Genomic DNA, 14,287 nt, shown 5'->3' on the forward strand with positions numbered 1-14,287 from the left:
AGAGGAGGAACTAACAGCAGGCGTACACATGAGAACACTATACAACTATTTCAGATTTAGTTACAGTTGGGTCCAGGGACAAAATTATTGATTGTGTAATTGTTTAAAATAACAGTAATTTCTCTTGCGTATTCAGCCATTATTATTTCCTAACAATGAGCTGCCACTTCTCCTAATCCTTACTTTAAATCAACAGGTTAATTTAGACAGTTTGGTGTTAGCCAAGATCATAAAACAGTAGTGCAAATTCACACACACACACACACACACACACACACACACACACACACACACACACACACAAGAAATAGTAATAGATGTGGCTGTAGCTATAACAGGCTCCTCATTCTTAGTTCCTGTAACTACTATGACACGATTGCCTGTAGTTGAGGTGTTGACTCTCTGACAGAGGTTGCCAACCTTTTGCAAACCAGGAATTGTGTCATGGGCACCACAGCACCCCCTGCCACCAAGTACATACTGCAACCTCTTATATTGGCTACATAGAATGCTTCTTTCAATGTAAACTTCAGCAAGGGGAAAGGAGGAGAGACCCTGTGGGCATGAGGAAAGGCCTCTGAGGGCACATGTACACCCATGGGTGCCATGTTGGTGATCCCCTGCTCTGTGGTCTGGGAAAACTCTTGTACTGAGGAACTCTTCAAACATCACACAAAGACCTATACACATAAAGTGTGAATGTGAATCATACAAGTCAAGGAGCTAAGGTTGGCTCCAGCTTCCTGGCAAGTATATATTTGGTGAGGCATCTGAGGCTTGTGTGAAAATACCCTGAGGCGACTGAATTCTCAACCAGATTTCCACACTGCTAATTAAACTCATCCCTCCAGCTGGGAAAGAGGACCACAGCCTCTCATACAATAAGTAGGAGGGACATAAAGCGTTAACCACCTGAAGCCATTCAATTCAGTTTCTACCATGAGTACAGAACCTGGCGGAATCAGGGCTTAAATTACGTGGGGAGCCTACTTGCATACAGCAGACTTCAGACCTACCCCACCCACAACACACATACAAGTGTGCGGTTTCAGAGAGGACAGGCTGGCTCTCTTTCCCCCTCTCCCCCCCCCCCGTGGTAATCACATTAGGGGAGAAGGCCTGTAATGAGCTTCTGTTTTCACCCACAGAGAAGCGGCTTGGAACACTGGCCTTTAACTGGTGGGTCAGAACTAGGGATGATGGAGAAAGTCAGTTCTACCTAATTTGCACTTTCCAATACAATATGCAAATGGAAACGCAGCTATCTTTCAAAATTCACACTTCTTCAAAGTTTGTGATGCAGTTCTCCAACCAGATAATACATACAAAAATGTGTATATTAAGGGAAAATGCATTAAAATGGATATATTAATACAAATAACATGCAGAAATGCCTTATATTAGAACATTTCTTTACAACAATGTGTATGGCAGGCAAAATGGCACAAAAATGTGGGCAACCAGGAGAATGTATCCAAAAATGCTCATTACTTTTCATAAGGTCTTTTTTATGTAAAAAAAATACAAACTGACGCAGAAATGTGGAGAACTGAACTTTTGGGGGAAATGAAAAATGGAGAGAAACTGAATTTGACAAATTCCTCCATTTCTAGTTAGGACCCACAACTGAGTTACCACCTGACTGATGGTGGGTCTCATTGGCAGCACTACTGCCATTGTCATAAACGCTTAAAAAAAATAAAGAAGTCAGTCTCCTAATGCATGCTTGGGTGGAAGGTTGGTTCTTTCATTTCTAAAAAGGTTGATGACTGATCGCTTAGGAGGTATGTTCCTGCGTGGATTTATAAACTCTTGCTATATTTCAAATCAAAATTAAAAGAACAAAGTCTTTCTGCTAACTGATCCAGATTTATCCCATTATGAAGACTGCAGCCTTCTGGAATAGAATGTGTTGACTCTTTTGTTTAAAAAGCCATTCTTTCATTGGGAAGCTGAGCCAACTGTTCCCCTCAGCTGGTAAAGTCAGTGCACTCCAGATGGTTGCATTTCTGAAATGGAAGGGTGATGGGGAAAGTTGGTCCCCTAAAAGATTTATCACTTACACTTTCTTTCTGAAAAAAAAGAAATTGTGAGAACCATGTACACCACCTTGAACTCCTTGGAGGAAACATGGGATATCAATGTAATTATAAATAATAAAAATAAATCTATTTTTATCCACTTACCTGTAGAGTTATGTTTCAGGAGAAAGAGGAATGGTCGGTTAGCCACAACTTGGTTGCGTGACAAACTCATGATGGCTGCCAAATGCATGCCTGCATTTTCCAAAAGCAAACACACACAGTCACTCTAAGCTAGGGAAGGGGGATACATTCAATTCAGTTCACATTTGAAGACAAATCTATCAGATTTGCCCTTTCCAAAACAATATGAGAAATGCACATTAGCCACCTTTCAAAATTTGCACTTATCCAAATTTTGCACTGAAGTTCTCCAACTAACCAATGTTTATAAAAATGCATATATTGGAGCAAAGAGCACATAAAAATAAATACATTCACAAAAATAACATACAAAAATGTGATTTTAGGAGAAATCTGCACTAAAATTATGAAGAATTTACATGATGGGTTTTTTTTAAAAAAAATGCAAATTGAACTGAATTTCAGATTGGAAAAATGAGAGAATGGAAAATGACAGATCCTTCCATCCGTACCTGCAACAATATCATTTTTGCAGAAGCAAACAAACACAGTCATTCTAAGCAAGGGGGAAGGGATTATGGCTCAGTGGTGAAGCACATGCTATGCACACAGATAGGTTCAGTTCTTAGAATCTCCAGTTAAAACAAACAGGAGATGATAGAAGACGTATCTGTCCGCCTCAGACCTTACAGAGCTGCTGCCAGCCAGCTGGAGTAGACAACACTAGTATAGATGAGCCAATGGTCTGACTCAAGGCTAGACAGCTTTATCTATTCATATATGGTTAATAATAATAATAATAATAAATTTTATTTTTCAGTCGCCTATCTGTCTGGGTTAGGGACACTCTAGGCGACGTACAACAAGAATAAAAAACAATACATATATATATCAACATAACCAAATTTTAAGCTAAAAAACCATCCTTTAGTTCATTATAACATAGAATTAATCTGTCCCAATCTTGTAGGCCTGCCTGAACAGCCAGGTCTTCAAGGCTCGGCGATAGCTGGACAGGGAGGGAGCATGTCTGTGATCGAAAGGGAGAGAGTTCCAGAGGGTGGGGGCCACAACAGAGAATGCCCTCTCTCTGGTCCGCACCAGCCTAGCTGTTTTCACCGGTGGGACCGAGAGAAGGTCTTGCGAGGCTGATCTCGTCAGGCGGCACAATCGGTGATTCTGGAGGCGTTCCTTCAGATATACTGGGCTGAAACCGTATAGGGTTTTAAAGGTTAACACCAACACCTTGAATTGGGCCCGGTAGACAACTGGTAGCCAGTGAAGATCTAATAACACTGGGGTGATACGATCCCAGCGACGGCTATGCGTAATCAAGCGTGCCGCCGCATTCTGTACCAGCTGTAATTTCCAGACCGTTTTCAAGGGTAACCCCACGTAGAGCGCATTGCAGTAGTCTAAGCGAGAGGAGACCAGGGCATGTATCACTTGGGGGAGCAGACGAACAGGAAGGTAGGATCGCAGTCTCCGTATCAGATGTAATTGATACCAGGCTGCCCGGCTCACTGCTGTAATCTGAGCCTCCATGGACAGCTGGGAGTCAAGGATGACCCCAAGACTGCGGACCTGGTCCTTCAGGGGCAAACTTACCCCATTAAGCATCAGGTCAGTAATTCCTAATCTTTTATCTCCCACAAGTAATACCTCAGTCTTGTCGGGGTTCAGCTTCAGCCTATTCTCTCCCATCCATCCACTTACGGATTCCAGGCACTTGGACATGGTGTTCACAGCCAACTCCAGTGAGGACTTAAATGAGAGATAGAGCTGAGTGTCATCTGCATATTGATGACACTGCAACCCAAAACCCAAAAAGCCGCTGAGAGGTCCAGGAGGACAAGGAAGGTGTATTCACCCCTATCCAATGCCCTCCTCATATCATCTACCGGAGCGACCAAGGCTGTTTCCGTTCCATGACCAGTCCTGAAACCCGATTGGTATGGATCTAGATAATCCATTTCCTCCAAGTGTGTCTGTAACTGCGCAGGGACACTTCTTGCTGAGCACAAGGGTTAGCCAGGAATGGAAAACATGTGGCTCTCCAGATGTTGCTTGGCTACAACTCCCATTATCCCTGACCATTGGCCATGCTGGCTGGGGCTGATGGGAGGTGGAGTCCAAAGCATCTGGAATCCATTAGGTTCTACATCTGCAGGTTAATTTGTCCCCTCCCCTCATCTCAGATCATAATTACCAAAGGTGCTCTCACATTCTAAGACTGTGGTCCTTTGCATACTTAGTAGAGAGGAAATCCCACTGAAATCAGAGCAAACATGCACAGTTTGTATTGCCTGGCTGCAATCCTACACACGCTTTCCTGGGAGTAATCTGATTTCTTTCTTCTATGAATTGTTTCCCAGTAAACATTGTGAAGCAATTCAACAATAAAAGCAACTATAAAAACAATTGAACACAGTGAAATTTATTTCTGAGTAAACATACGGGGGACTGTAAAACTCAGGTCAAAACAAGATCCATTTGGGTATACTTTCCCAAACACCATAGGTTTCAAGTGAGAGAAATCAGCCCTTTAAATGAGGGGTAATTAAGGTTCACACCTCAAAATTCCCTTTAAAGAAAAGATATATGTATATATTTTATAATAAATAGCAATAAGCCTTATGGAAAGATATGATCCAGACAAAATGAAGCACTTTTAAATGGTTTCCCAAAGGTTTTGTACAAGGCACTGTACAAAATGAAAAGATATGGTAACAACAATAATTGACAGCTCAGATCTATACATGTCTACTCAGAAGCAACCCCTTTGAGTCCAGTGGTGCTTACACAGTCAGTGGGTACAGAATTATCTCCTAAAATATATAATCCAAAAATAATAGCAATATTAAAAAGCAGCAATAAAACAGTAACCCTCAAATCCACCAAGGAACAGCAGCAGTAAAAAGAGTAATCTGAAGTCCTTAATTAACAAACTTCCTGCTGACATAAAACATTTTTGAATGCATGCTTAAAAGTCAGCAAAGAAGGATCCAGGTGAAGCAATCTTGGGATGCTGCTCCATAGACTAGGTACCACAACGTTAAAGTCTCTCTCTCTCTCTCTCTCTCTCTCTCTCTCTCTCTCTCTCTCTCTCTCTCATCGAGTCTCCACCAGCAGAACATCTATGGATGGCTTAGGAGATGAGCAAAGATCTTCAATAGGTTTAAATATGCACTTGGATTTCATTTTGGTTGGTGATAGAAACTAAAGGGCAAAGCTTGATGGAAAAGGGTGCTTTGGAGTAGGAAAGAGTGAAGTGAAATCATGCATTTCAAAGCAAAAGAGGCAGCAAGGAAGAATAGGTGGAGTTATTCAGGAGGCCAGAAGGTTTAGGGGCTAGGGATAGGGAAGAAATTCAACTCCATTCACATTTCAAGGTGAACCTTCCTAGTCCACACTTTCTGAAACAATACACAAACTGAGAAACAGCCATCCTTTGAAATTTGCACTTTTCTGAATTTTGTAATACAGTTCTCCAGCCAAGTAATGTGTACAAAAATGTGTATCTTAAGATAAAATGTGCATAAAATGCATATATATTAGTGAAAATGCATTATATTAGGAGATATTGTTTTGGAAAAAATGTGTATATTAGGCAAAATTGCATTCAAACATGTGCATATTAGGAGAAATTTGCACTAAAATCCAGGTGAAAAAATCACAAACTGAGGTGGAAATGTAGAGAACTGAACTTAAGAGTGGAAGAAATGAGACACAAAGAGAAACCGAAATTGACAGATGCATCCTTCCTATTTGGGGCAGATGAAAGTGGTTGATTTGGAAAGGAAAGATCATGGGAGATGAGGGTTAAACACTAAGTCTGGGTATTGCCATGGAGAGCGCCAAAAGGAATCATAGAGTTGAAGGGGCCTTTGTAGGTCATCTGGTGGAACCCTTTGCTCAATGTGGGAAATCCAGAGCCAGAGCTTCCGCAATTGGTGTCTGTCCACTCTCAGCTTGATGACCTCTAGCAAAGAGAATGCCCCTCCAAAGTTATTGTTTCCACTGTGGGACTGCACTTAAAATGACATTTATCCTAACATTCAACTTAAATTGATGCTCCTGGAACTTATGCCCATTAGATGTAATTCTGGCCTCTGGGGCCATAGAACAACTCATTGCCCTTTCCTATGTGACAACCCTATCTCACAGGCTATGGAATTTGCACTAGATGTTGCAGGAGCCAATGCAGGGATTTGAGAAGGTGAGTCATATAGTCAGGATGATGAGAAGTGAATGGTTTGGGGCAGCAAAGTTCTGGGTAGAGGTAAAAGCCACAACAAGGGGAGGACAGAGAGGAGAAATATCCCTGCAGTAGTCAAGATGAGAAGATGACCAGAGCATGGCCTGGAGTTTTAGCCAGGGGGCACCAAGAAAGGAATGGATGTTTGCTATGTTGTATCTGGAGCAGTGACATGTCTTGATGACTCATTCAAGACCAAGGGGGAGTGAAACCAAAATCAAATCAAGACTTTATATCTAATCAATAGGGGTGATTATTATGATGATAATGTTCATGAACCTGAAGAGTAACTTGGAAACAGGGCTTCAGTCCTGGACTTGTGAACCCAAGTGATAATTCAGAGAGAGCTGTGAATTTATGAGTGTCCCATAGCATTTTATGGAGCCAGAGCTCTGTATCTTATAAATAAGGATCATTTTGAAGCAAGCCTCATGTCTTATAAACTGTGAGCTGTCTAGACAGGAAAGGAGAACATGAAATGTCTAAAACAGTCTTCTCCAAACCTGGTGCCCGCCAGAGGTCATTGGACTACAACTCCCACAAGCCCCAGCCAGCATGGCCAAGGGTCAAGGATGATGGGAATTGTAGTCAAACAACATCCACAAGGCACCAGGCTGAGGAACACTCATCTAATAGTATGGACTCATTGATCAAATAAAGAATGCTTTTCAGGGATGAAAATTCTACCAGTTGCTGGGTGCACACAGAAGCAAAGACCTAGCTGGGATTCCTTTATACTAGCCTATTGTGACTGTGATTCCTGATTGCCTCTGCTTCTAACATATTCTGCCTCTTTATTATATGTAAGAAGGAAAATCAGCTGCTGAGTTATTATGTTAAGTGATTATGTTATATTCATACATGTATGCATGGACTTTGCTTGATTACTACACTTGATTACTGTATACTTTGGTTTATGGTAGCTGGCTTCCTTGAAAAGTATTAAAAGAGGTAATATGAAAGTTGTATCTGTGGTAAGTTGTTCACTTTTGCAGCTTGTCACTTGATGCAGCCATCAAGTGACTAATATACATGGGTATTATTTATTTATTTATTTATATCCCACCCTTCCTCCCAGCAGGAGCCCAGGGTGGCAGGGTAGTCCTTTTCCTGGCAAGGAAATGATTTGTGTATTTTCCTTCCAGAAAATACAGAAGGACAGGAAATGTTGGAGAGACTTTGCAAAGAAAAAAAAGATATGTTCTTGAAATGGCACGCGCTTGAGAGGTATGGGAAAGTTTTCCAAAATGCTTAAGGGAATGTTTCCTCTCTATGATGTAATAACATCTAGTTATCATCTTTGACATGCACGGGATGCATGAGAAATAACTGCAATACAAAACTGGGCCACAGAAGATTTAACGTTGGCCATATTAAAAAAGAGTAGGGAGGATTATACTGCTCTTTGGAACATAGGAATCTGCTTTATACCAAGTCATACCAATGGTCTATCAAGCTCAATATTGCCTACCCTCACTGGCAGTAGCTTTCCAGGGTAGGGATGTAAGATGGCATTGTTTTCAATTCCACCCCTGAATTTGTTGCATGAAGCACTGTTTCCGTTCCGCTGTAATTCAGTGTCTGCCAAAACCTACGTTATTCAACTTGCTGTGATGAAATTGTGTAACTTATGTAATTTACATAAATAATTATGTTGTAATTATATTATTCTACCCCATTCATTTCAGTGCAAAGGAAATACAATGTAAATGAGGGGAAAACATAATCAATTGCATATAATTTGTGTACCAAATGCAACCACAGCGAATACCAATCATATTCACTGGACTGATTTCCAACCCGGAAATAGGATGAAGATGTGAATATATTACCATTCCCATTTCCAATTTTACTAGAATTCTTTGACATCCCTACTCCAAGGTTTCAGACAAGGGATACTGCCAGACCTACCTGGAGATGTTGGGGATTAAACCTGGGATCTTCTGCATGCAAAGCAGATGCTCTATCCCTAAGATACAGCACATGCATGTTACTTCTTTAAACATCTGCAGAGCTTCCTTCCATCCAGTCAACTGATGGCATATTCCAGTAGAAAAAACATAATATTTTATAATCTATTTCATTCAGCCATCACAACCTGTAGATCAGTTTCAAGGCCTAGGGGACACTGATGGCTATGTAATAACTTGGTTGAATTTGTCACAGATTAGCAATACTCTATTTTTTTTTATTAACAAAGAAATTTTCCTGTAATAGATCAAACTCCATGTGCCGTCAGTTCAGCATCCAAAATAGGATTCAGACAGAAACAATAGTTAAATCCGGACTGAATAAAGGGGTGTGCAGATGTTCCACCACCATCACCCATACATTGAATATGTAGAGGAAGTGGGACCATTTTCACTAGTCACATCCCCAAATATGGATATACCTGCTGGCTTCACTGTCTCCTGGCTGTACCTTTGGCACTAATGAGAAAGGCAACCACATGTGCAACAGGACTTTTTGTGACTGGGATCCCTGATTAGCCCAGAGATCCTGATCATGTGGAAGACCCCAACATGTGTACAGCTATGCATGCATAGGATCCTCTCTCATTATTGATGTACGTGCTGCAACCAGAAAGGCATAGCTCCCAGACATGGAAGGGCTACCAGTGGATTGAGCCCTTGGAGAGGAGAGGAAGAGCCTTGGAAGAAAGTGCCACTGTCTTCAGTGGAGCTTACTCCTAAATGAGTGCGCATTGTAGGATTGCAGCTGTCAGATCATAGACATTCAGGTGGCATCTTTTGCTTTGCTCTAGACCCCTGAGAAGACTAAATTTATTCCAATGTGTCTGGAAGGGGACAAAGTCATTAATTATCAAAGTCATTAACAAATGGCTCCTTCAGGTCTTGACTTTTAGACCCTTGTGCTTTGGGGCAAGTGTGTTCTGCCTAAATTACCAGTTGGCCAAGGGGAAACCAGAGGGCCAAAGAAATAATACCAATCAGCATCTCATTAATGAGGGCCATACCCTCAACAGCAACCTTCATTTTCTTGCCCCAAGGAGGGCCAGCGACCTCCAGACCTGGACTGGTGCTTGTACAAAGTTGTCTCCAGTCTCTGAAGGGCCCTCTTCTTCAGCTGAGGGTTTGGTGAGCTACGTGAAGCTTGCTTTATCCTAGGGCTGGGGAACCTGTGCCTGTGTGCAGATCTTGCTGGGCTCCAATTCCCATTCACCCCATCCAGCATGGCCAAGGCTCAGGGGAGATGGGAGTTGTAGTCCGACAAGATCTGGAGGGCCACAGGTCTCCCAGCCCTGCAGCGCAGCATTTGCTCTTCATCTGCCAAGGTCACACCGCCCCTCTCTCCCAAGTTTCCTGCCCCTTGCAGTAGTTGTTACTATCCAGTGGCAAGCTGACATGTTTCTTTGTGATATTGCACATGTGTGCATACATGCATGTAGACAGAGCATGATAAAGGAACTTGGTGAAGTGTAAGGCTGTCCCAGCATAATATACTGTTATTATAGCCATATTCACAACTGGACAAAGGGAGAAGGTCTGTGCCTGCTGTCAAAGGTATGAAACAGCCGACATCCTAGGAGTGGGGGAAGAGTATAGTTCCACCTTGGTAAGCCATAATCCACAGATTCCCAGCTTTCTTTCTTTCTTTTTTTAAAAAAGTAAGTCTCAGGATAAGAGGTAAAATATGCAGGTCCTATTCTCAGTTTGTTTAGTGAGAGACCAGCCTGTTCCTGCTTTCAGTGTTTTTAGGGTCACAGTTATGGCCCTGTGTTCAGGGTGAGTCAGCTGAATCATATTTCAGATTTATAATGAGAAACTGGGGAGGGGAACAGTAGGTTCTACAGAAGATGCTTCAACAGACTGATTTGAAACTTGACAGAGTAGAAGAGGTAAGTCTGGGTATGGTTCGTGCCAAATTTGGGGTAGAAAGGATATGAAATTGGTTACTTTGAATCAGTTAAACGTGTGGTAAGTCACTTTGGGAAACTGACAGGTGATGTGCGTTTTTCTTCCAGAGATTTTGTTGGGGTAGTTTTGGGGGAAAGATTTCTCTATTTGTACTCTGTCTTTTGTGAATTTGTTGTATTATGTCCAGGGAGCATCTAGTATGTGCCATTATTACCCATGAACATTACTACCCATAAGTATATACACAGTTAAAAAGTATATCCCATTGTCCTTTCTGGCACCTAACATCAATGCCCATTACACCCAAATAGAATAGAACAGATCTAGGCTATTAACGTTTGTCCTGATAGGATGAATACAACTGTCTGTCATGTCCTTACCAGTCGATGCTGCAGCTTCACTGCCGTCTTCGTTCACCTCGAAGCAGACTTTTTGAATGGCGTTAGAGATGTGCACATCAGCAGAGTCTGTTAGGAGACATGAACACTAAATAGTTCATATATGGCAAATCTGTAATGATCAGTCTCTCTCTCTCTCTCTCTCTCTCTCACTCACACACACACAAACACACACACATTTCACCAGCAAAACAAGTATACAGCTAAGTGACAAACTTAGTGCTACATTAGATACAACACATTATATTTCAAACAATCCCATTTTTTTCTGGTAGATACATAGACACACACACGATATACTTATTCCACTGGCAAAATGTTTTGTGCCAGCGGAATGATGTTGCACAAGAGAATGCATAAGCAGGTTGCTGGTAACCTTGTTGCACAATAGATTGTGCAATCTGTTGTGCAACACATTTCCGCTAGCTGTTGTGTTGTATTCCTCTGTTGTGCAACATTAAAACTCACCAATCTGCTAGCGCAAGAGCCCCTGCACTAGCAGACAGAGAATGTTGGGTACAGCTCATTGTACGAAGAGTCTTGCTGAATTATGCAAACTTCCTGTTTCCCATGGTGACCAAACATATGCCAGTGGAGTGTTCACAAGCAGGGCATGAGCATGATAGCTACCTGCTGCTGTTGTCCCCCAGTGATTGGTATTCAGAGCCTCTCATCCTGGATGTACCATAAAACTGCCGTGACTAGTAATCACTATGTCTTTACAAGGTGTATGTCAAGGCGAGTGTTCCATCTAAGTGTGTATGGTGCAATTATAGACTTCCCCACATGGGGCAGTGATGAGGAGTTCATGACATCCTTCCTCACCCTGATCACACACAACGCCCCACAGCTGCTAGCCCCCAGACTTTCCTTTCAGAGATTAACAATCTATGATGCCATTGAGAACATACTTTCAGAGACTAATAGCAGGTGTGTGTGAGTGCACTCATGCACACACATTTTTATCAAGTCTGCAGTGGAGAAGGAACGCTGTGGTCCCCATGAAAATGTGGGGAAGGGAGCTAAACTGCTATTATTACTTTTAAAAGATACAGCAGCAATTGACACATTTTGAATCATGCGTCTAGTTTGTTACTGAGAAATAGTGACTGGCCTAAAAATCAGCTACGTAAATGTATTTGCTAATACATTATTTGCCTTGTCTCATTGGTTTCTTTGAACATGCTGCAGAGGAACTTGCTCATTTGATTTGAATTTTGTTTTAAGTGAAATCTGATTTTAAAAAAAAAAGCATGTATGTCTGAAGAACATCCCAAGAAATGTGACTACTTTTGACAATCTTCTTATGTCTTCCCTCAAAATTCCTCAGATCTTTCTCCTGAGGAAAGACCATGTTCAAATCTGTTTGTTTTCACTTTGAGGCACAAATTGTATAGCGGTTCTAATTTGGACACAGTTCCTTCTCATGTCTTAATTTGAAGTCTGGGGTGAGGTAAGCAAGGAATCTGATGTAAAATACAAACCCGGCATTCTTTTAAAACTATATATTTAAAAAGCAGGGTGTTCCTTTGTCCTTGAACAAATACTAGAACACTCCGTTAAAAGTACATTATTATAAGCAGGCAATAAGGACTGAAAACAGATATAAAATGTTCACAATAGAAGTATCAGCGTAATAAATCAAAGCACCTGTTATTCCAGAAAGGTCACATCCATTATTAAATATCTCCGTAACATTGAGAGACTGGAGAATTTCTTTCAAATCCACCATTTGCTCTATTTTAAACCTGTAGGGATTGAATATATAGAACTGAGTTGTTCAAGAAAGCATTATGACATTGTTGATGTACCATAAGCTCGCTCCAGTCAAAGTTATGCACTTTTTAGGTCCCACTCATTTCAAAGGGAAAAATAGATTTATTTACGGACCTGGTTCATTACTTCATAGCAGAGATTTGCTTATGGTTTTGATTGTCTCCAGGTATACGTGTGTGGATAATATAATGTGTGAACAAGCGTATGTGGATAGAGCCACAATCAAGTTCTATGACTGCAGTGGCACCTGTGTTCTAGAAATTGTGTATCCATGATGTATCTATACCTGGTTTGTAATTATCCAAAAAGTCAGGACTGCTCATATTTTGATCCTGTGGAGCAAGGGTTGCCAGTGTGATGCTCTCCAGATGTTGCTGGACTACAACAATCCACATCATCCCTCTCCATTGGCCATGCTGGCTGAGGCTTATGAGAGTTGGGAGTCCAACAACATATGGAGGATACCAAGGTGGCTACCCCTGCTATGGAGCATCAAACTCTTGCATGCAAAGTCTTGAATGCACCAGACCTGACAACAGCTTGCAATTTTCTTTTTTTATATACCAGCTTCATTCAAATTAATTGGGGGTCAGGATATGGTGGGCCCTAGAATACCTTTCCCCTCTGAGCAATTCCATTTGGCTTCCAATTACCAAGCCCAGATTCAAACAGTAATTGTGAGCAGCATCTGCAGCAATGGGATTTGGCAGGTGGTCTTTAGAGGAGGGGGTGCAGAGCCTTGACCATCCCCAACTCATTCCCCCATCAAAGTGGCTTTCCAGCAAAACAAGTTGATGAGATCTTAAAAACTACCAAAATATTAATCATTATGGATCATTTGGAGAAGGGTGTTTTTGTGCTTCTGTGGTGAATTAGATTTAAGATTGCATCTTCGGGGGGTTGTTGTTGCAGGTACAATGGCAAGTAATGACTCTGTGCTTATCTCTACAAAGGCTCAAATAGACAATGTCCTTGATGACCCGTTTTTTTTTTTTTTGCAAGATAAGGGATAAGGACAAGCATTTTAATTTGTGGGGGAAATATAAGTGTACATGTAAAAAGATTTTTATGGCATGTTAATGAGGTTCAATTTTGGCAGTGTGACAATGCAACACTATACATACCTATTCAGATGTAATTCTGTTAAATTCAGTATACTTCCAGGTGAGTGGATACACGATTGCAGCAGATTTACTGTACTGGACATATATGGAACTATTCTCTACATATTTTATTTGATGGCTACAACAGGCACACTTTGACAATTTCATGGGAAGTATTGTGAAGGATGTACAGTAATAAATCATCTTGATTGTAATAAGAGTGGTTAGAGTAAATTAATTGTTGTAATTATTATACTTGGTTTTTCTGCTTACATTATAGATTTGATTTAAGTTTTTATCTTTTGTGAGTATGCCCTTGATTCCTCTTTGCCCATATTTTAAAGATGAATTGGTTCCATTAAAAAGGTACCATCCTGTTTGTTCTATGTACTCAGATTCCCCTCTCCCCACCACAACATTCTGCAGATAAAAATGCAGGTGTGCTTGTGTTGCCGTACAGCACCCCATTTGAACACAAAGAATCTCTGTCTGAGCTCCCTGACCCCTCTCAGCTTTTACACACTGCTTCTCTACCTGTTTCCTCATTTATTCTGCAGAAGAATATTCAAATCTGACAGTTGATCTGGTTGCACATAGTATAGAACAAGTGGGACCTGCAACAAAAACTTGCTGCCTATGCTCATCCCTTCATCTGAATGTACTTGTTAAGGGTTCCAACTAAACAGCCAAGTCCTCATTCAGTTTATTA

The 14,287-nt window shown here is 41.2% G+C and overlaps 1 protein-coding gene across 1 annotated transcript in view; it reads right to left on the reverse strand.

Annotated features, from left to right (window-relative positions):
- SERPINI2 (serpin family I member 2) overlaps window positions 1-14,287 on the reverse strand; it is a 43,690-nt gene that overhangs the window by 7,153 nt on the left and 22,250 nt on the right. Inside the window, exons 6-8 of the mRNA XM_061637731.1 lie at window positions 12,350-12,447; window positions 10,682-10,768; window positions 2,187-2,276 (exon numbers count right to left, since the gene is read on the reverse strand). Of these exons, the coding sequence (XP_061493715.1) occupies window positions 2,187-2,276; window positions 10,682-10,768; window positions 12,350-12,447 (275 nt within the window). The remainder of the gene's footprint in view (window positions 1-2,186; window positions 2,277-10,681; window positions 10,769-12,349; window positions 12,448-14,287) is intronic.

This window comes from Rhineura floridana, chromosome 7 (genome assembly GCF_030035675.1).
Source record: "Rhineura floridana isolate rRhiFlo1 chromosome 7, rRhiFlo1.hap2, whole genome shotgun sequence".
Classification (NCBI taxonomy): Eukaryota; Metazoa; Chordata; class Lepidosauria; order Squamata; family Rhineuridae; genus Rhineura; species Rhineura floridana.